The sequence below is a fragment of the Aquarana catesbeiana genome, linkage group LG02 (genome assembly GCF_042186555.1).
Source record: "Aquarana catesbeiana isolate 2022-GZ linkage group LG02, ASM4218655v1, whole genome shotgun sequence".
Lineage (NCBI taxonomy): Eukaryota > Metazoa > Chordata > Amphibia > Anura > Ranidae > Aquarana > Aquarana catesbeiana.
Window position 1 is genome coordinate 315,547,827 of NC_133325.1, and position 21,826 is coordinate 315,569,652.

At 42.0% G+C, this 21,826-nt stretch overlaps 1 protein-coding gene across 1 annotated transcript in view; it reads left to right on the forward strand.

Annotated features, from left to right (window-relative positions):
• Positions 1-21,826, forward strand: part of TGFBRAP1 (transforming growth factor beta receptor associated protein 1) — a 52,138-nt gene that overhangs the window by 2,830 nt on the left and 27,482 nt on the right. The window contains exons 2-5 of the mRNA XM_073614749.1: positions 5,334-6,071; positions 9,235-9,429; positions 15,074-15,228; positions 20,347-20,429. Of these exons, the coding sequence (XP_073470850.1) occupies positions 5,363-6,071; positions 9,235-9,429; positions 15,074-15,228; positions 20,347-20,429 (1,142 nt within the window). The 5' untranslated portion in view covers positions 5,334-5,362. The remainder of the gene's footprint in view (positions 1-5,333; positions 6,072-9,234; positions 9,430-15,073; positions 15,229-20,346; positions 20,430-21,826) is intronic.

The following is a 21,826-nucleotide window of genomic DNA, read 5'->3' on the forward strand; positions in this document are numbered from 1 at the left end:
TTCCCCCGGCCTGTCTTTGTGGGGGTGGCACCAAAACTGGCACAAAATTCTGATCACCTGAGGACTGTATATTAATGCTTGCCAACGCTTTTCTCTTGAGCGCAGAAGATTTCTTTTTTGGCAGCACATTTTATGTATGAAAGCAAAGTTTATTGTAAACATTTAAAAACATTATTGGCGTATATCATATAGAAAGCACAGAGCGTTCACCATTGAAATGTGCAGGATTCATACAGTTACCCCTTTTGACCTCCTTCTACTCAACCTCATACGTAGTAAAATATCTCTTCTACGCCCTTAAATGCATCTCATCACACCAAGAACGGCGTGATCAGATGCTTTCACTATTTAAAAATGGCGCTGTTTACATCCGCAAATGACAAATTCTTGACGCTTCCTGGTCTCCTAGACCATGGGTCTTCAAACTACGGCCCTCCAGTTCAGGAACTACAATTCCCATCATGCCTAGACATGTCAGTGTTTTACAATGCCTCATGGGATGTGTAGTTCCGTAACAGCTGGAGGGCCGTAGTTTGAGGATCCCTGTCCTAGACCATAGAGTTGATCAGAGACGATCCGGTCTCAGTTCATCTCTATTATAACCCGGCGCAATTGTCGGATCAGATGCCGATTTCCCCACAGAGACCAAATAGGTGGCAGGGGGACCCCCATACCTTCCACCACCTGTAAAAGCAATCCAGCAGCTAATTAGCCGCTAGGATTGCTTTTACTTTTTAGAGCTTCGCCAGCTCTAAAAAAAAAACAATACCGGGGTTATGGCTAAGCAGTTAAAGATGACAGAGCGTTCCCCAGGAGTGAGGTCCGTATATAGCAGTAGATGGGTCCCAACGTGTTTTGTGGAGAGCTTATTCAGGGAATCTGGGCAAAAGAAGGCATAACACATGGTGTAAACCTCAGCCATTGGCTCCTGCTGTTGTCAGTCATAGCCACTGAGCCAATCAGGAGAGAGAGGAGGCAGAGACAAGCCAAGGCTCTGTGCATGAATGGACACGCAAAGCCACAGCTTGGGAGCGAGCCTGCTTGGGTGCCCTATTGCAAGCTGCTTGCTCTGGGGGCAGGAGGGAGGGACCAGAGAAAAGGAGGATCGGGGTTGCTCTGTTCAAAACTACTGCACAGAGCAGGTAAGTATAACATGTTTGTTATTTGTTTTTAAATAAAAAAGAGACTTTAATATCACTTTAAAGCTGAACTAAGCCCTTTACAACCAAGGAAGCAGCTGCCTTAGCCTCTGTTTGATCTGCAGTGGCCATGGTTTAGCACATGTGGATCAGCTATGACACCAGTTATTTAATGGCTTGACAGGCCAGTTGAGAGCACAAGCGACTTAATTAACAGCATGAAAGTAAAGCCTCGTACACACGGTACGATTGTTGGCTAACCAAGTGTCTGATTTTTATCAAAAGGGTGTGTGCCAGGATCTTGTCTTGCATACTAACAGTACACAATTGTCATCCAACAAACACAAACGTAGTGATGTAATACGAGGAATTTCAGCTCTTTAGCACCACCCTTGGGCACCTTCTGCTAATATTGTATTTGAGCATTGATTCCGAGCATGCGTGTTTGTACTTTCAACTTTTGTTTGATGGACTTGTGTACTATCAGAAAATCTGACAAGCAACCGCTGTCCGCTGAAAATTTAGCATGTCATCCATCATTTGTTGGCAGAAAGTTGTACAACAATTGTCAAAAGGAGCGTACTAACGGTAAGATTTTAGGACAACATTCTGTCAACAGACAATCCCCTGCTAACAATCTGTACGAAGCTTAACTCTTTTGAGGAAACTGTTAAATTGATGGGTTTAGTTCTGTTTTAATAGCTGTAGGTGCTTTATTTATTTAAGTGCTATTCTTTAATAGGAACTACTCCTCCCTTTAGGGCCTATTCACAACGTGTCCTTTTTGGCAGCTATATTTCTTATTGAAATAGATATAAGCACATCGAAATGCATGTCAACAAATGTTTAATAGGTGTCAATGCGCATTATGACATGTTTATTTTCAAGTGCGTTGCAGCATGCATTTAGACCCGTTTTTAACTTCAATCTAAAACGCATTTGTCAAATCTGGAAAAATGATGGCTGTTAAGCTGCCCTATGCTGCATAGTATTTTGATCTCCATACTCTAGTGTACAAACTGGTTTTTGTGGATGCTAGAATTTTTTTCTTTTTTTTTTGGTGTACTTTGAGCTGTAAATCTGCGTTTAGATTGCTTGTTGGATTGTAACGCTGTTTATATTTGTAAAACTTTAATAGACAGAATAAACAAAAAGCAGATGCAAAACTGTTAATGGGCCCTTGTATCCTTTTAAGCCAACAAGCATATATTGTTAATTTCACGTCAGTTAAGTTGTACGTGGGTAGCAGTATGTGACTGTGATCTCCTCTGTTAGAGGAAAAATGAGGAATCTGCTGACTCTTTGCAACCAACCTAAAAAGGCAGGAAATGTATGTATGGCACCTCTTGCATGTGCTAAACGAATGCCTGTAACTGTGTAACAAATATACAAGGCTTGATCTGTGTATGCATGTACACTTTAAAGATCAAGCCTGGCAGATTTACTACACAGATACACAAGTTGGTTTTAGTGAGTGCAATGTGTTCCATACGTTTGCTTTTTTATACAATAAATAAAAGAATCTCCCAGTGCAAGTTATAATGTACACATACTTCACAGAAACTGGTAATAGGGTATAAATAATAAAAAAAAAAGAAACCTGATAAGGATCTTAGTTCACAATGTGTCCTACGTTTCTAGATTCCATAGTGTTTCATTTTAACTTGCTGGCAGTACTTTACGGAATGAGTTTGTTTGTTTTATTAATGTTTGTTTTTCCATCATGTTAAATCTTTCAACAGTGCAGTAACCCAATGGCAAATGTAAGCTATATACACAAGGATTGTTTCCCACTATTATCACATGCTATGCTGCCTAAAGTAGGTTTACTGCAAAGATGCCTTAGCTTGCATTCATAAGGGTTGTAGTGGGCACCAAAAAGCTGCCCATCTTCATTGTCTGTTCTGCCGTAGTATGTCCCATGAGAGAAAATTGCCTAAAAAATTCACCCTCCCTTGTGAAGTGGTGGGCAGGTGCACAGATTTGACCAGTTGCGATATTGCCCTGGTTAACTGCCAGAGCATAAAGCTTGTAGCTGGACTGCCTGGGTACCTATTGGGCCCAAGGCTTCTGTCCACACTGCCGTGTGCATAATCTGGCTCTGGTTTTCCTTACATAATTTTGAAAGCTGATGTGAAAATATTTGATTGCTTAAGTTAAAGGGATGGTAAATATTCTGTTGTCTTTGTTTTTCTTAGGACCTATGTACATCCTTGGATTGTGCTAATGCAGTGTTCCCCAACCTTTTTGGCACCGGGGACCGGCGTTGTTGAAGAAAATTGTGCCAAGGCCCGGGGGGGTGTATGCGGCTTTTCGCTGGCAATTTATTGGGGCAATGGCTGGTGTTGGCGCTTCAATCATCCCGGCACCATCATTGATATGATGTCAGGATGATTGAAGCACATTATTTCTACTATTACATTGTAATATATAATGAAATAGTTCAACTCACCATAATGCAGAATGTGCCAGAGTGTCACTTGCCATGTCGCCTGTCACCAGATGCGGATTGTCACTTTCCACATCGCCTGCCTTCAGATGCAGCTTGTCACTTGCCACATCACTTGTCTCCAGATGCAGCTTGTCACTTGCCATGTCACTTGTCACCAGATGCATTTTGTCCCTTGCCACGTCACCTGCCAACAGATGTGGATTGTCACTTGCCACGTCGCCTGTCTTCATATGCAGCTTGTCACTTGCCACCAGATGCATTTTGTCCCTTGCCACGTCACCTGCCACCAGATTTGGATTGTCACTTGCCATGTTGACTGCCATCAGATGCAGCTTGTCATTTGCCACGTTAACTGCCACCACAGTAAGATTGTCACTGCAGTGGTGGCAGCACAGGTGTGCACATTAGTTCAGAGGCAAGCCTGGAGTAGTTGGTAGTGAGGGAGAACCGCAGTAATGGAGGGGGGGTGGGGGGGGTGCTCGGGTAGCTGCCTCACCTCCAGCAGTGTATCAGTGTTCTGCTGCACTGTGTCGGCAGAGGAGCAGTTATGCAGGCGGGCAGTGTGAGATGATCTCAGCTCTCTGCTCCCCCGCCTCACCTCCAGTATTATAGCAGCCCCGCTGTGAGCATGGAAGAGCGGCGATGCAGGCGGGTGGTGAGAGATGATCTCAGCTCTCTGCTCCCCCGCCTCACCTCCAGTATTATAGCAGCCCCGCTGTGAGCGTGGAAGAGCGGCGATGCAGGTGGGCGGTGAGAGATGATCTCATCCTCTCTGCTCGCTTGCCTCAGTATAGCGGCCCCGCTGTGAGCACGGAACAGCGGTGATGCGGGCCGGCGGTGAGAGATGATGTCATCTCTCTGCTCGCTCCGCCGCTGCTCGTCAGACAGTGCAGCCTTCGCGGCTTAGCTGCAAACAGGCCACGGCCCGCGGGTTGATGACCCCTGTGCTAATGGACCTGCATTAATGAGCATTGTGTTTTTTTGAAACTGTTAAATCGATGGGTTTACTTATGCTTTAAAGCGGAGCTAAACTTAACTCCTCTCTAATGGTCTGGGTCCCTCATCGCCATCTTCTCCCTGGGTGCTGGTCATCCCCAGTGGTTGGATGGGGATGACGTAACTCCTGTGCATACACTCATCCTGGCACACGTCTCAAAGACTGTGACTGTGCCGGCAATGTAAGCGGAGCTGCACATGCCCATGCCACAGAAGAATTCGAGCAGGCAGGTAGGAATATTTATTGCAGAAGGGACATTGCATGTCTCTTCCTTGGAAAGCCTGCCTGCTTGCAATCTTTTGTTAATACCTTTATTTCCACTTTAAATTTATATCTAGAGCCCAAAACTCTTATTTAGTTATGGATATAGTGGTGAATGGGTAAAACCTGTGTCTGTTTTTGCCTTCTGTGTCCTGTTTAGGGGACTTCACTTTCTATCCTGGCTACAATGCTGTTATTGTGGCAGAAAGTGAGAAAAAAATCTCCTTAGGGACATTAAAAAAAATACATTTGTTCCTATTGTCTCCCTGTTAGAGATTTTTCCTTGTGTCCTGGTGAAGACATGACTGCTAAGTTGAGAGACATTCATTTTGAAAGGTTTAAGTATTACCTTGGTCTCCTCTTGTCTCTGCAAGGATTCCACAAACACTGCATTTGCCCAATCAATGACAAAGATTACATTTTGTGACTATAAAAAATTATTTTTTGAGATGTTTCTGATTGTGTTTCCTTTTTAACTTTACAGGACGCCCTGGGGCTCTCCCCTCCTTGGCCATGAGTGTGCAGGCATTCAGATTGGTGTGTGCATCTGGGAAGGATCACCTCCCTGCTGGGATACAGATTGAGTGCTTGGAGAGCTCTGGACATGATCTGTACATTGGCAGCAGTGATGGCTGCATTCACCATCTTCTGCTGGTGGAAGTAAATGGCACAGAGTCAGCTGGACTTCCTCTGGGTCAGCAGTCGGATTATCCTAACACTAGTTTTACTACCAGCCGACAAAACCAGAGACAGCTAGGTGTAAAGAAACCAATATGTGAATTGAAAGCCTCCTCTGCCCTTGGCCGGTTACTTGTGCTGTGTGATAATACGATTTTCTTGCTGTGCAATGACTCTCTGGAGCCAGTACCAGGGACTAAGATCAGGGGTGTTCTCAGCTTCACCCTAAATGAGAATCCAGTAAGCGGAGACCCGTTCAGTGTAGAGGTTTGCTTGATCTCCTCCAAGAAACGCACGGTGCAGATCTTCAGTGTGGGACAGGAGCGGGTACAGATAGTTCGAGAAGTGTCTACGCCTGAACAGCCATGTTCTCTTGCTGCTGATGGATATTATCTGTGCCTGGCGCTCAGCAGTCGTTATGTCATCTTAAATTATAATACAGGGCATTGCCAGGATCTCTTTCCTTATCCCAGCGAGCAGAAAAGACCAATTATTAAGAGAATCAGCAGACAGGAGTTTCTGTTGGCAGGGCCTGGAGGATTAGGTGGGTACATTGAATAGATGTTTCTCTTTAGATTGAAATGAATAGTTGTATTATCATATCTTATGCATATCAAGTAATGTTTTTTTTTTTTTTTTTTTTTTATTAATGAAACATAGGGGTTTATTTACTAAAGCTGGAGAGGGCAAAGTAGTCACAATTCTGCAGAGAAACTAATTTGCTTCTAGGGTTTATTGCTAAAGCTTAATTAAACAAGCTGAGGTTAGAAGCTGATTGGTTTCTCTGCAGAATTGTGACTACTTTTGCCCTCTCTAGCCTTAGTAAATAAACCCCACAGTGATTTACTAAAACTAAAGCATGCAAAATCTAGTGCAGCTGTGCATGGTAGCCAATCAGATTCTAACCTCAGTGTTCTCAATAAAGGATAAGTTCACCTCTGGGAACATGTTATGTGTTCCACCCAATTTTAAGGTGGAACATGTTCTCAGCACCCCCCAAAATGGCAGCAGTACAAGAAGTTTTCCTTACCTGCTGTTACTGTTTGAAAACACCGTGGCCCTGTGGGGCTCCGCCCACAAAGCCACATCATTCATGCACACAGCTCTGTGTGAAAATGAACTACTAGTCCCGACATCCTTAGTGGCTGTCAGCTTGTAGTTTTCAGTGAACTACCATGGCGCTCTGGTAGTTCATTGAGTCTTCCTGTCAGAGAGCATCGGATTATGTGTATGGGATGTACGGGCACACAGATGCACTAAGAGTGTGCAGAAGGTCTGCATGGCATCCCTAAACTGCTGATCTCTGGTGCAATGCTTTGTAAGCTCCAACTACAAAAAATTATAAATGCATTTTTTTACCTGCAAAAAGCTTTGACAAATAATAGTGACATCTGATTGGTTTCTATGCAGAGCTGCACCAGATTTTGCACTCTCCAGTTTTAGTAAATCAACCTCAGTATGTCCTATTGCCTTTTAATAATTCTTTAGCCCGGGTTCACACCATAATTCGCTGCGGACCGCACAGGAGCGCTGTGCGTCCCTGTTCACCGTTTCAGGGACGAATCAGGGCCGATTCTATGCCTGAATTCGGCCCTGAAACGCAGCCAAAGACGCACAGCGTTTTTGTGCAGTGCGCACCGCAGCCGCCCCGGAGATATGTGAACCGGCTCCATAGGGAGCCAGTCACATTCTCCTGCTATGGGAATTAGATGTGCGGAAACGCACATCTAATTCGCATAGGTGTGAACCCGGGCTTACACTTTACTGGGCTGTTGTTAAGGTGATAGAAATCTACTTAAAATAGATGTAAGCTCAATAGCCAAAATGTCATAAAATATTTAACATGTAATTTCAAAATTTATATTCAATATTGTAAAATCTGAAGCTTTCATAAAAAAACAAAAACCGTAGTTCTTGCGCCATGTAAGCTCTTATGCAGAAGCTTATGGTATAGGGTGACAATGCTCTTTCCCAGTTGTGCTTCTACATTATCACGCTGTTCCATGCATTGTGGTCATTTCCACATGCATTACGCAGGCATGGGCCAAAGTTGTCACCATCAGGAAAACTGGCATGGGAAATGGCAAGCAGGCATCACTGAAATGCATACATGTAGACAGAAAGTGGCTGCAAAGAGACTGTGGGAGATCATAAGCAATGAGATGCAACGGGATAAGAAAAAAGTTGTGCAAAAAAAATTCCTGCATTGAAACTTCAGGATGCACTTGGCCAGAAACCGAAGCAGACAGTTTCAAAAATGTTTTTAATTAAATTGAATTAATGTGGCTGGTGTTTTTTTGATTGAAGTCAATGGGATGCGATTTTCCATTGAGGTCAATAGGGGGTAATTTTGCATTGCAGTAAATGGGACACAGCATGCCATTATCGGCACTTTTTTTTTTTCTTTTGTTTATTGGCAAAACGTGGATAGCCCTGTTTTCGGTGGCTTATATATTGATGCATTCCTAGAAAAAAGTTATGACATACAGTTCTTTAGTAAGCTATATGCCTTTCAGTTAGGATTTACATCTACTTTAAAATATTGTTATTAAAATAAGCCCTGCTGCTAACATGCCCATTCTGCTTCTCTGAAGCAAACTTCTATCTATAAAAATAGGTTCCAAGTAATCCTGACTGAATATAGCATGTACCCTTTAGTGTCTCTATACTTATCAGGTTTTTTTTTTTTTTTTTTTTTTTCTCTGATTGTCAGAGAATAGGTGCGGCTGCAGCCGCTGATTGAGAAAAATCTTCCAACAAGCCTGTTTGACAGAAGTCGATGGTTAGCTGCCACACATAAATCGAAATTTGGCCAGTCTCTGCTGACCCAGCTGAATTTCCACCCACCTATGGCCAGCTTAGGCAGTACATTGAAATCAAATGTCTTGTAAAATTTCTTGTACTATAGCTTTCTTAGGTAACCTAACTGGCTTTTCTGGACAGTCATACATGTGGGCGAGGTTAGAAAGTGGATAAGGCCAATAAAATGGGTGTGGCTTAAAGTGTCATTTAGGCTCCATTCACACTTGTGGACATCAAAGTTGCATGACAAGTCATTCCCCATGTTTTCCAATGATAACTATTCATATACGAGTGACTTAAAGTTGCAGCAACTTCAGAGTAGTTCATGCACTACTTTGGTCTGACTTTCAAGCAACTTGAGAGCCATAGACTTCAATGTTAACCCTCAGAAGTTGCATGAAAGTCGTACCTGAATGCTATCGATGCAACAGTTGTCTATTATCACTGGTTAAAGCCAAAGTAGTATCCAAGTTGCACACATCCAAAGTTGCATCAAAGTTGCACTCCAAAGTCTGCAACTTTGCAGTCGTATAAGTGTGAATGGGATCTTAAATTTGTGAAGAAATTAGATTTAAAAAAAAAATATTGGATATAATTTATAGCAAAAAGTACAAAAAAAAAATTTCGGTCTTTTTTCGTTTATAGTGCAAAAAATAAAAAGCCCTCATGTGATCAAATATCACCAGCAGAAAGCTCTATTTGTGTGAAAAAATGATATAAATTTTGTTTGGGTACAGCATTGCATGACCGCGCAATTACCAGTAAAAGTAGCGCAGTGCTGATTTCTAAAAAACAAAACTTTTTACGCAGTTTTTCCTCTCCACTGGTATGTATTTTGATAGTACTGGTATTTTTGCTTACATTTTTCAAACTGTTAACAGCCTTTGTTGTTGTTGTTTTGGCAGGGATGTTCGCCACAGTAGCAGGGATCTCACAGCGTGCTCCAGTTCGATGGTCTGAGAATGTAATTGGAGCTGCAGTGTCTTTCCCTTATGTGCTGGCTTTAGATGAAGAATTCATCACAGTGCACAGCATGCTGGACCAACAGCAGAAACAAAGCCTGCCCTTTAAAGAAGGTGTTATCCTGCAAGATTTTGAAGGTACTGGGTGTGAATTGGGGTTTTTGATATAGAGTAAAAACTAGGGTTGCACCGATACCACTTTTTTAAGACTGAGTACAAGTAATGTCGTGTGACAGTGGCACTAATATGCAGCACTGATGGGCACTGATAAGTGGCACTGATGAAGCATGGACTGTGTCAGTAACTTTCTTTCCTTATTTATTTATTTTTTTACAATTTTATTCCTCAGTCCCTTTCTCAGCAGCCTCAGATGAATCAATGAAGCGGCTATCAGCTGCTTCATTGAAAGCCACACAGGGTGATTGGTGCTTGTAACTCCCCCCACCACCGAACCTATCATCCCCCGACTGTCCCCCGTGTCCTCCCCACAGCTGGGAGGTATCGAATTAGGCGTTGGAGCATTTGCACAAGTGTAAGTACTCGTGCAAATTATAATAGTATCGGTACCAGTGCAACCCTAGTATAAAAAAATAAAGCTGTTATATGTTTTTATAATATTCCAGAATATGATGGTCCTAAGACCTTGCATGCACAGCTTAAAGTGATAATAAAGGCTGTTATTTTTTTAAATAAGAAAGAGGTCATACTTGCCTGTTCTGTGCAATGACAGTGCATAGAGAGGTCCCTTCCCTGCTCTACTGGCAGTCCCTTGAAGTCTATGGCCCCTGCTGCCCTCAGCGTCTCCTGTGAAAACATGAAGTGAGGGAAAGGATGCTACAGCTAAAACAGTGCTGAAGTGGGGACAGAAGTTAATTAAGTGTTTAGAGATGGTGGTGGGTAAGACAAATAGTGAGGTGTTTTTTACTTTAATGCAGAGAACGCATTAAGGTAAAAAACCTTTCTGATTTTAGAACCACTTTCAATTGTGGTCATATTTCAGCACCCAGGGAGACACAGATACATCATATTATAGTAATTAATGGTTGTACACAGGTATAGGCCATAGTTACATAAACATATATGCTTGGGTGTAAATCTCTGGATGCACCTATTGTACGTCTGCTGCATTCATTCAAGTCACTGGCCACAGAAAATAAATTATCATCATTTATGTATCTTTCTACACCGATATGTAAATGGCAGCTCCAGTTAAAATGTTATGTTTGTATCAGGTTAGAGAGTGGTTAGGATTCGATATCTCATTTAGCTTTAGGGGTCTTTGGGAGTCTAATGGAAAAACGTATCCCCCTACTCCTACTTTTGCTGTATGCAAGAACGAATTATACAGCCAAAACAAAAAAAAAAAAAAGTGTGTGTATATAATGTATTCCTTATATTAAAATATAATTGTATTTTTGCATACAACTAGCCTGTACCGGAATATGTTCTATTATTGTCTTAAAGCGGGGGTCCACCTATCTATCGTTTTTTTTTTTTTTTTTTTTTTTGAGTTCATTCACAAACTTTTCTTCTCAGCATTACATACTCACATATTGTGTGTAATATGTCCGCCTGTGTCAGATTTCGTCGGAAAGAATAACTTATATTATTCACTGCAGACAGTTTCCATCTTCATTGTGGGCATTTGAAGCCCACAAGCATTTATTTCCTGGATCTGGTGAATGCTGTGCTCCCAGCATTCACCGCTCGTTCCTGCACATGCTCAGTGGCATCCTGGGAAGCTTGAGACTAGCTCCCAGGAGTCTGGGAGAGGCTAGAAATACGCCTACTCCCATGGGAGGAAAACCAGGAAGTGCAAAGAAGAATAGAAAAATAAAAGGTAATTACGGCGATTTAAATTTTTTTAAACGGCATGTCAGCATCTAGGCAAGGAAGAGAATACATACAGATATTGTTCAAAATTTGGGTGGAACCCCGCTTTAATGTAATCTTCTTCAAAACTGCAATCAGATTGGGAGGGTGAGCACTAGGCACCTCTCTAGGCTATGTTACATCAGACGGCTTTGTGTCATTAACACAATAGCAGAGAGAGTATTGTTTTGAACAGTGAATATGCTTGCAAACTAGGGACATAAATGGGGAACGTATAAGTAAGATTGTGGTGTTGAATTTTGCATGGAATTCCATTTTTTTAAATTAATTTCTTGTGAACAGTTTCATCCATTGCAGGGAAACTGAATCACAGTTGGCACTATAAACAAAGTCAATGAACTCGGAAATGTTACAGTGTACATGAGCAATTGGAATAATCACTGAATAGAAGCCAATAAAACATTTTCTTGTCTGTTGCTTTCCTCATGGGATTCAGTGATAAAAGAATAGACAAAACCAGTTTTCAAAAATATAGATTTCAACTATTCTCTAATATTCATAAATATCTTCCAATCCAGATTACTCACGTATTTGTTTTTAATTATTAGAACCAGGAGTGTGTCAATTTTTTTTTTTTTAATCTTTTTTATTGTTTTTTTTTCATATTGTCAGCATTTGCTTGTTTCCTTCCTCTTATCAGAATGGGAAATGCCTGGGAACAGGTCAACAGCACATATATGCACATAGCCTTAGTGATAAGAGTGGAAATAGCAGACAACAGGACACTGGAATAATAGCATAGATTGAATCTTAGACAAACATTTAGTTCAGGAGGATATAATACAGAGATTCACAGTAGCAGAATACTGATAAATGATTACAGAAGAAGTCATGTTTCATAAGGTTTATCCTCTTGCAGGATGGCCATGGCTGACGCTGTTTTACTATTACTAGTAAGAAAAAAAATTAGTTCTAGTATATATCCCATAGTTTGTAGATGCTATATCTTTCTCGCAAACCAATATCCGCTTATTGGGATTTAATTTTTTTTTTTTTTTGTTTTCTTATTGGATATGGCTTATAGCAGAAAGTATTTTTTTTTACATTTTTTTTCTAAATTGTTGGTCTTTTTGTTTATAGGGCAAAAAATAAAACCTGCACAGGTGATAAAATACCACCAAAAGAAATCTCTATTTGTGGGGGGAAAAACTATATACATTTTTATTTGGGTACAGTGTCACATGACCACGCAATTGTCAGTTAAAATAACGCATAGCCCTATCGCAAAAAATGACCTGGTCATGAAGGGGGTAAATCTTCCGGAGGTCAAGTGGTTAAAGTAGTATTACCTTCATTCAACTTTCTTCACAGGACAGTGTTAAAAGAGAAGTAAAGGATTTTTTTTTTTTTTTTAATCCAATCATCCTTACCTAGGTGGATGCAGCATTGTATCTGTCCCCTGGCGCCTCCACACTGAGATACCAGCGATCGAACATCGCCGATCACTTGGATTTCAGAGCTCTGACTGACTGACAGTCTACAGCTCTCTGCTCTGCTCCGCTCCCTCCTGGCTCACTGGAGCACTGAGCTGTGGAGGGTGCTGAGCGGCCGTCTTAGGCTCTCAGTGGCTCGCTGGGAGGCTGAGATGGATGTCAGTCCAGGCACCTGGCGGATCCAGACTTCCGTTGTCGGGATGACGCGGTGCCTGGACTGGCATTGGTGACGTCAGCAGAGAGCAGATTTCAGTCTGCTCTTTGCTGAAAACGGGTCACAGAAGTGCAAAATGAACTGCACTTCTGTGATCCAAAGAAGTAGCCCAGCCAAATGAGCTTTGGCTGGACTTTTCCTTTATAAAGTGACAAACTGTTTTTTGTTTTTTTTTTTAAAGGAAATTCTATTTACGCATGTATTCTTAACTCAAAAAGTATTTTCTGTTGTTCTCAACCTCCCCCAAATTTCCAAATTCTGTTACAAGGAGGCAGAAAAACACTATAAGAAATAATGTCATGAAAAATAGATTACAGGACCATTAACGTGGAACTATGCTCGCCTTCAATCTAGCACTAAGGTATCCTGGAGCTCCCCACTGGCCGCTGACATCTTCAGATGTACAGGGCAGACAGGCAGGTAAGAAACTTTGATGCAGAAGAGACAGTATGTCTCCTCTGCATGAAAAAAACTGACTGCCATTTTTTCCCCCATAAAGTTCCACTTTATGTAGTGGATGTGTGTGGATTATATTTGGAGAATAAGGATATTGTTTAGTGTCACTTTAACAGTGGTCAGTCAGCCAGTCTGTTAGCTTGGAGATGGGAGGAGGAGGGTGGAGCAGGTGAGTGCCTTGCCATCCTAGGCTATGGGTGTGTGTGTGTGTTTCTATTGATGCACACAGTGTAACGAGACACAACTCTAAACCTGTCATGCAAGGGTGGCTTCATAGGATGCAACAAGAGAAAGGAGCCACTTTAAAACAGGAAACCTAGGGCAGTGACCATTGTGCCAGCTTAAACTGGAATATAGGCAAGGATTAAAAGATAAAGATGCTGCATGCTCAGTAAATGACTAAATCAGCTACTGAAAGTGCCTAAACCTAAGGAATTTAATATCACTTTAATCATGTGCCACATTTAAAGAGGAAATTCTTTTTATTCTGATCCTCCTTTGGCAATGTACCCATACTAAGTTAACACATTTCCTGTGTAATAACTGTTTTCTTTGCTGTAGTATTGTATAGCTAGAGATATTAACTAAGTTATCTGGGTTCATCATACATCATATTCCACTACATATTGCTTTGCCTTTTATAATTTTTTATAATCTACATAAATCCTGCATTGAAACTAGGACATTTAGTTCTCATCTGTTTAGTAGCTTACAAGACTTAGACCCAGGGAGGTGGAAGAACTCTTTTCTGGTGTGACAGCAATAAAACCGGGCAGGTCTGTCCTACATTGTCTATTACACACCAAAACATTGGATTGGTTCTGCTTTACCTTTTTGAATAGCTGATATGTGGGCCTGTTGGTTGTAGGTTGCATCTGAGGGTTTTCCTTTTTTAAATAGTTAAATAAGCTGAAAGCAACAGGTGCACCAAGTCCTCGCTCTGACCCAGAGAGCAGAATAATGGTCTTATAGCAAGTTGCTTCAACGCAAGAGTAAAATATGAGCAACTTCGCTTGCTATCACTACTCCTGCTGGTAAACAAAGGGTATTTTGAACTTTTTTTTTGTTCTCTAAGGTAGTTAGAGACCCTATTGCCAGACCATTAATTTCAACAATTCTCTTCCCATATGGCATCAATTTACTCAGCGCTTCACATATGTATTTTACATTCACATCGGTCCCTTGCCCTCAAGGAGCGTACAATCTAAGGTCCCTAAATCGCATTTATACACATACTAGGGCCAATTTAGACAGGATCCAGTTAACCTACCAGCATGTTTTTGGAGTGTGGAAGGAAACCCACACAGGGACAGGGAGAACAGGCAAACTCCAGGAAGGTAGTATTGCGGTTGGGATTCGAACCGGTGACCCTAGTGCTGCTGGACGGAAGTGCTGATCACTTAGCCACTGTGCTGTCATTTAACTGACCCCTTTCCTTTCTTCCCTGGCAGCTTTCCTTGCAGTTATGTGGGAAGGTGAGGGGATGGGTGGGGGAGCTGAGCCAGCACGGAGCATAGTTAGACACTCAGGAGGGGATTATGGAATGCAAGGAGGGAGGGGGCTGGGCTAATGTGATGACTCTCCTAGAGAAGTCATGATTTCTTGCAAGTTCACTGGCACTTTGCAGTGAAAAAAAAACCCATAATTTGGAAAAAAGCTGCAAGTAAGCATTTACTTGATTTTCTGTGCTCTTTCCTGCATTTTTCTTAAGTTGGAGACGGGTCAATTAAGTGTTTTGATTTTTTTTTTTTTTTCTGAAATTATTTTTACTCCACATGTTTTACAGGGCGTGTGATTGTAGCAACTACAAATGGTGTGTATGTTTTAATTCCCTTACCTTTGGAGAAACAGATTCAGGATCTACTATCAAACCAGAGGGTAGAAGAAGCACTTGTTCTAACTAAAGGAGCACGGCGCAATATTCCAAAGGAGAAATTTCAGGTGTGCTTTTAATTTCTAAAATATAGACAAACTACCTGTTGCTTAAAAAAACTGAAGTCTTTAAGAGGAGGAAGCATGTGTGTTGAAATAGAATGGATCTAAATGGGCTTAAATGCATCTCAGTTATATATCTACTTGTAATAAATTACTGTAAAATCTTGGTGCAATAATACACAGCAGCAGCCTCCAAACTGCGGCTCAGGGGCTGTATGCGACACTTTGCTTGCCTTTATCCGGCCCTTGGGGCACTGTTCCATCCACTGACACCAACAGTAGGGCGTAGTTCCTGTCACTGACATCAACAGTGGGGCCTTAATCCCTCCACTGATACCTTCAAAAGGGCACAATTTCTCCCACTGATGCCATCGATGGGGCACAGTTCCTTCCATTGACACCAATGATGGGGCACAGTTCCTTCCATTGACACCAATGATGGGGCACAGTTCCTTCCATTGACACCAATGATGGGGCACAGTTCCTTCCATTGACACCAATGATGGGGCACAGTTCCTTTCCATTGACACCAATGATGGGGCACAGTTCCTTTCCATTGACACCAATGATGGGGCACAGTTCCTTTCCATTGACACCAATGATGGGGCACAGTTCCTTTCCATTGACACCAATGATGGGGCACAGTTCCTTTCCATTGACACCAATGATGGGGCACAGTTCCTTTCCATTGACACCAATGATGGGGCACAGTTCCTTTCCATTGACACCAATGATGGGGCACAGTTCCTTTCCATTGACACCAATGATGGGGCACAGTTCCTTTCCATTGACACCAATGATGGGGCACAGTTCCTTTCCATTGACACCAATGATGGGGCACAGTTCCTTTCCATTGACACCAACGATGGGGCACTATTCCTTCCACTGGCACCAGAGATAGGGCATTGTTTTTCACTGGATGCCAGGACATTTTCTACTCCCACTGGCCCTAGTCCAGCCCCCCTATAGTTTAAAGCACAGGTGGCAAACACAAGACCCGCGGGCTGAATCCGGCCCGCCAGGCCTTGTCATGTGGCCCGCACAGCAGCCTCCGGCCGCTACCTCTTTTTCTCTGCAGGTATCCAAGGCAACACATCCTCCTCAGTCCCGCGAGCGGTGCGGCTTTGTATTAGCGCATGCGCGGCCAGTCTCCATGACAATAAGAGTAAACATCTCCCCTCCGCTCTGTCTCTGTCTCCACCACTGCCTCAGCTTTGCGTCCGATGCCGCTCTGTCTCCGCCCTCCGCTCTCTCGCCTCCCCAGTCCATCCAGCGAGTGATTGCTGACAGCTCTTTTTTTTTATTTTTCCATCCAGCGGGCTGCGTCCTGAGGGCGGGCTGTTTAAGCACTTGTGTTGTACCAGAGCTGGGCCAGGTAGGAAAGTAGGAGAGAGTGCAGATGTGAGGAAACTTGGGGGGGACACGTGGAGGCAGATGTGTGCAGAGGTGGGGGATGGGAGGAGAGTGATGGGTGCAGAGGTCAGAACCAAGGAGGAGGGGTGGAAATGAGATGTTGCACATTGCATAGTACACTCCTGACCCCTCCACTCTGTATGTAGCACAATCCTGACCCCTGCACTCTACGTAGCGCAATCCTGACCTCTGTACGTAGTGCAATCCTAAAATATGTACGTAGCGCAGTCCTGACCCCTGCACTCTGTAAGTAGCGCAATCCTGACCCCTGCACTCTGTAAGTAGCGCAGTTCTGACCCCTGCACTCTGCAAGTAGCGCAATCCTGACCCCTCCACTCTGTAAGTAGCACAGTCCTGACCCCTGCACTCTGTAAGTAGCACAGTCCTGACCCCTGCACTCTGTAAGTAGCGCAGTCCTGACCCCTGCACTCTGTAAGTAGCGCAGTCCTGACCCCTGCACTCTGTAAGTAGCGCAGTCCTGACCCCTGCACTCTGTAAGTAGCGCAGTCCTGACCCCTGCACTCTGTAAGTAGCGCAGTCCTGACCCCTGCACTCTGTAAGTAGCGCAGTCCTGACCCCTGCACTCTGTAAAATGCGCAAAAAGACTCAAGCGCTGACGTGGGAAAAAAACTACTGGTGCGGATAAAAAATAGTTGACAAGAGATGACCAAATAATATAGCTGCAACTAAAAATGAATGTTGGAGTCAATAAATTAAATAGTGGTTAATTGCGCTAGTATTATCCTCTTGCTACTAATTAAATACTACAATCGGTGACTAACTATAGCCATCCTCCTTAAATAATAAAAAAATATATATAAAAACACCTCCAAGTAATCTCAAAATTCGTGAAAAAATCTTCATACGGTATTATATGTAAACAATACTAAAATTAACCCTCTATCATAACCGTGGATGTGCTCATAAATATATGCATCAATTATTAGTTAATATAGGTGCTCACAATTGTATATCTGCTGCTGAAGGAGGATACAAATATGTGCATAGAATAAATACTTAAATTATTTCACCACCAATTAGTAAGCAGGTGCACAAAAAAATTCTGCTGTTTAAAATAAATATATAGATGTGTGCAGTACCATATAAATTGTTCAACATAAGCTGAAAACCAGTGAAAATATAAATATGTGCATAGAATAAATACTTAAAAAAATTTCAAAACCCATTAGTGTACAGGTGCATAAAGAATATATATCCGTTGTTTAAAATAAATATATAAAAGTGCATGCAGTGATACGTAAATTATTCAACATAAACTGAAATCCAGTGTATAAAAGAGTGAATTTAGTTTTTTTCAAAAAAATTAGCATATGAGGTACTCCAAATCCATCAAGTGTTCTTAATAGCAAATTCACTCAGTGCCGGTTATACTGTGGCAAGATTTCTAAATAAATAAATAGTGTCAAGATAAGTTTTACTTTCACTTCTTCTCTTGTTAGACTCCGCTCAGAATCCCGGACATGAAAAGATAAAAATATATACATCCATTGCGCAGAGATTTAAATTAATTGGCTATTATGTATCAGACTTCTCAGTTTCACTCACGTACTCTACTCCACACGATCGCGTTTGTATTGATCAGCTTCACGGAGCTCAGCGGTGAGACAATTCATCCGTCATTGCTTGCTCACACACTACAAAGACTGGGGACGTCACAGGCTCCTCCTACGCGTTACGTCACTGCCACCTTGAAAAAGTCACGTGGCAGTGACGTAACGCATAGGAGGAGCCTGTGACGTCCCCAGTCTTTGCAGTGTGTGAGCAAGCGGTGACGGATGAATTGTCTCACCGCTGAGCTCCGTGCAGCTGATCAATACAAACGCGATCGTGTGGAGTAGAGTATGTGAGTGAAACTGAGAAGTCTGATACATAATAGCCAATTGATTTAAATCTCTGCGCAATGGATGTATATATTTTTATCTTTTCATGTCCGGGATTCTGAGCGGAGTAGCGGAGTCTAACAAGAGAAGAAGTGAAAGTAAAACTTATCTTGACACTATTTATTTATTTAGAAATCTTGCCACAGTATAACCGGCACTGAGTGAATTTGCTATTAAGAACACTTGATGGATTTGGAGTACCTCATGCTAATGCTTTTTTGAAAAAAACAAAATTCACTCTTTTATACACTGGATTTCAGTTTATGTTGAATAATTTACGTATCACTGCATGCACTTTTATATATTTATTTTAAACAACGGATATATATTCTTTATGCACCTGTACACTAATGGGTTTTGAAATTTTTTAAGTATTTATTCTATGCACATATTTATATTTTCACTGGTTTTCAGCTTATGTTGAACAATTTATATGGTACTGCACACATCTATATATTTATTTTAAACAGCAGAATTTTTTTGTGCACCTGCTTACTAATTGGTGGTGAAATAATTTAAGTATTTATTCTATGCACATATTTGTATCCTCCTTCAGCAGCAGATATACAATTGTGAGCACCTATATTAACTAATAATTGATGCATATATTTATGAGCACATCCACGGTTATGATAGAGGGTTAATTTTAGTATTGTTTACATATAATACCGTATGAGGATTTTTTCACTAATTTTGAGATTACTTGGAGGTGTTTTTATATATATTTTTTTATTATTTAAGGAGGATGGCTATAGTTAGTCACCGATTGTAGTATTTAATTAGTAGCAAGAGGATAATATTAGCGCAATTAACCACTATTTAATTTATTGACTCTGTAAAATGCGCAGTCCTGACCCCTGCACTCTACGTAGCACAGTCCTGACCCCTGCACTCTACGTAGCGCAGTCCTGACCCCTGCACTCTACCTAGCGCAGTCCTGACCCCTGCACTCTACGTAGCGCAGTCCTGACCCCTGCCCTACAGATGCAACCGGCCCTTTGAGGGCAACCATCCTGCCGATGAATTTGAGTTTGACACCCCTGGTCTAAAGGGACAGTAAACTTTCCCTTTTGTTTAGAAAGTTTGGCGACCCCTGCATTAGAGTAAAACATTCTTGGAAAGAAAATATTACCATGCTTATTTTTTGCATTTAGTAAAGTTTAAAGAGGAACTGCAGTCAGCTCACATAATTTGTAATAAAAACATCTTTGCCTTTCTGAAGCTTCCCTCCAACCACTTTGCATATTATTTTATATATATACTTTGATTCAGTACCTGCCAAATGTGCTGCAGAAATCTCCCTCTACTGAGTCTGGCTGCAATAATTTTAACTGTGGGCAGCTGAAGCTGCTACCTGTTCACTTCCTGGATACACAGAGGCACACCTTCAGCTCTGCAGCTCTCATTGGTCCTCTTATGACTCACCCCCCCCCCCCCCCCCCCCCTTCCTGGCAAACTCTCACCAGAGAGAGAGAGAGCTGTGCATGGTGTCACAAGCCTAGGCTTTTTTCCAGACAAGTAACTGGAAGTGGGCTGTATAAGGTATTTACTAGCATAAAAAAAATGTTTTACTATCCAAAGTTAAAACAGCAAGGGGAGTAGATTTAATAGATGGAAAGATTAAAAAAAAATTACTGAAGTGGGTAGTTGAAGGCCACATTATAGTAACTGCTGTGTTATATTGGGAATGTTTCTGGTATGTCGGCTGTATTGTGAGAGTGTAAGCCGTAAATGTAGACCTTTCTGGCTTTGCCAAGGATAAGCCTAAACTACTTGTATGTATATCACAAACAATAATATTTTTCTACAGGTTATGAACAGAAGAATCCTGCAACAGGCTGGATTTATACAGTTTGCTCAGCTTCAGTTTTTAGAAGCAAAAGAATTATTCAGGTAAATCATTCTTTTTCTATCCGTTTGTTCTCAGTGGCAGAATGCTACAGATTTCTTTTTGAATTAACTGCATTGCTATCTCAAACAGTATGCACTGGTGTATACATGGTTATTTCCATGCTCATATGAGAATTTATTCGAAAGAGGTTGCAGCACAATTGAGTATATGCATTTTTTAATTCTGCTTGGATCAAGCACATCAAAAACTACAATAATGAAAACATACAGTACAGGACGTAGAGATTATAGAGAGAAATTGTGAATGCATTATTTGAGTTTATATTTGTTTTCCAAAACTCCTAGCATGACCAAAAGTAATGCTTTTGTATTTAAAGCAGAGTTCTGGTTAGAAAAAAAAAGTTAAAAGTCAGCAGCTACAAATACTGCAGCTGCTGACTTTACATAATCATACACTCACCTGTCCCAGGGTCCAGCGATGTGGGGGAACAAAGCCCCGCTCGTCTCTCCCTCCTCTCTGGCATTGCTACTATGGGCTCCCAGCTGTGGGGGGCTGCACGCCATGACTGGCAGGGCAATCATCTGGGACCTGTGACGTGTCCCAGATGATTTCCGAGAGGGGAGAGGTGATCTCCCTTCCGGTGCCCCGGGAGGACGTGGGAGCTTTAAGGGTTCATACAAATGGGCATACAGTGGATATTAAGTCTACACACCCCTGTTAAAATGTCAGGTTTCAGTGATGTAAAAAAATGAGACAAAGATAAATCATTTCAGAACTTTTTTCACCTTTTAATGCGATCTATAAACCGTACAACTCAATTGGAAAACAAACTAAAATCTTTTAGAGGGGGGAGTAAAAATAAAAAACTAAAATAATGTGGTTGCATAAGTGTGCACACCCTCTTATAACTGGGGATGTAGGTGTGTTTTCAGAATTAAGCAAATCACATTCAAACTCATGTTAAATAGGCATCAGTACACACCTGCCATCATTTAGCCCGGGTTCACACCTATGCGAATTAGATGTGCGTTTCCGCACATCTAATTCGCATAGCAGGAGAATGTGACTGGCTCCCTATGGAGCCGGTTCACATATCTCCGGGGCGGCTGCGGTGCGCACTGCGGTGCATCTTTGGCTGCGTTTCAGGGCCGAATTCAGGCATAGAATCTGCCCTGATTCGTCCCTGAAACGGTGAAGAGGGACGCACAGCGCTCCTGTGCGGTCCGCAGCGAATTATGGTGTGAACCCGGGCTTAAAGTGCATCTGATTAACCCTAGAAACGAAAAAACAAAAAATTGTGTACACCCAAAAGGCTACCTCATCACATTAATCATATGCAAAAATAGTACATATAAAAACAGCACAGACCATATAGCGAACACTTCCCAGTCATATCCCTCCCCCACCTCCCTCCCAGACAACCCTACAAACCCCACCA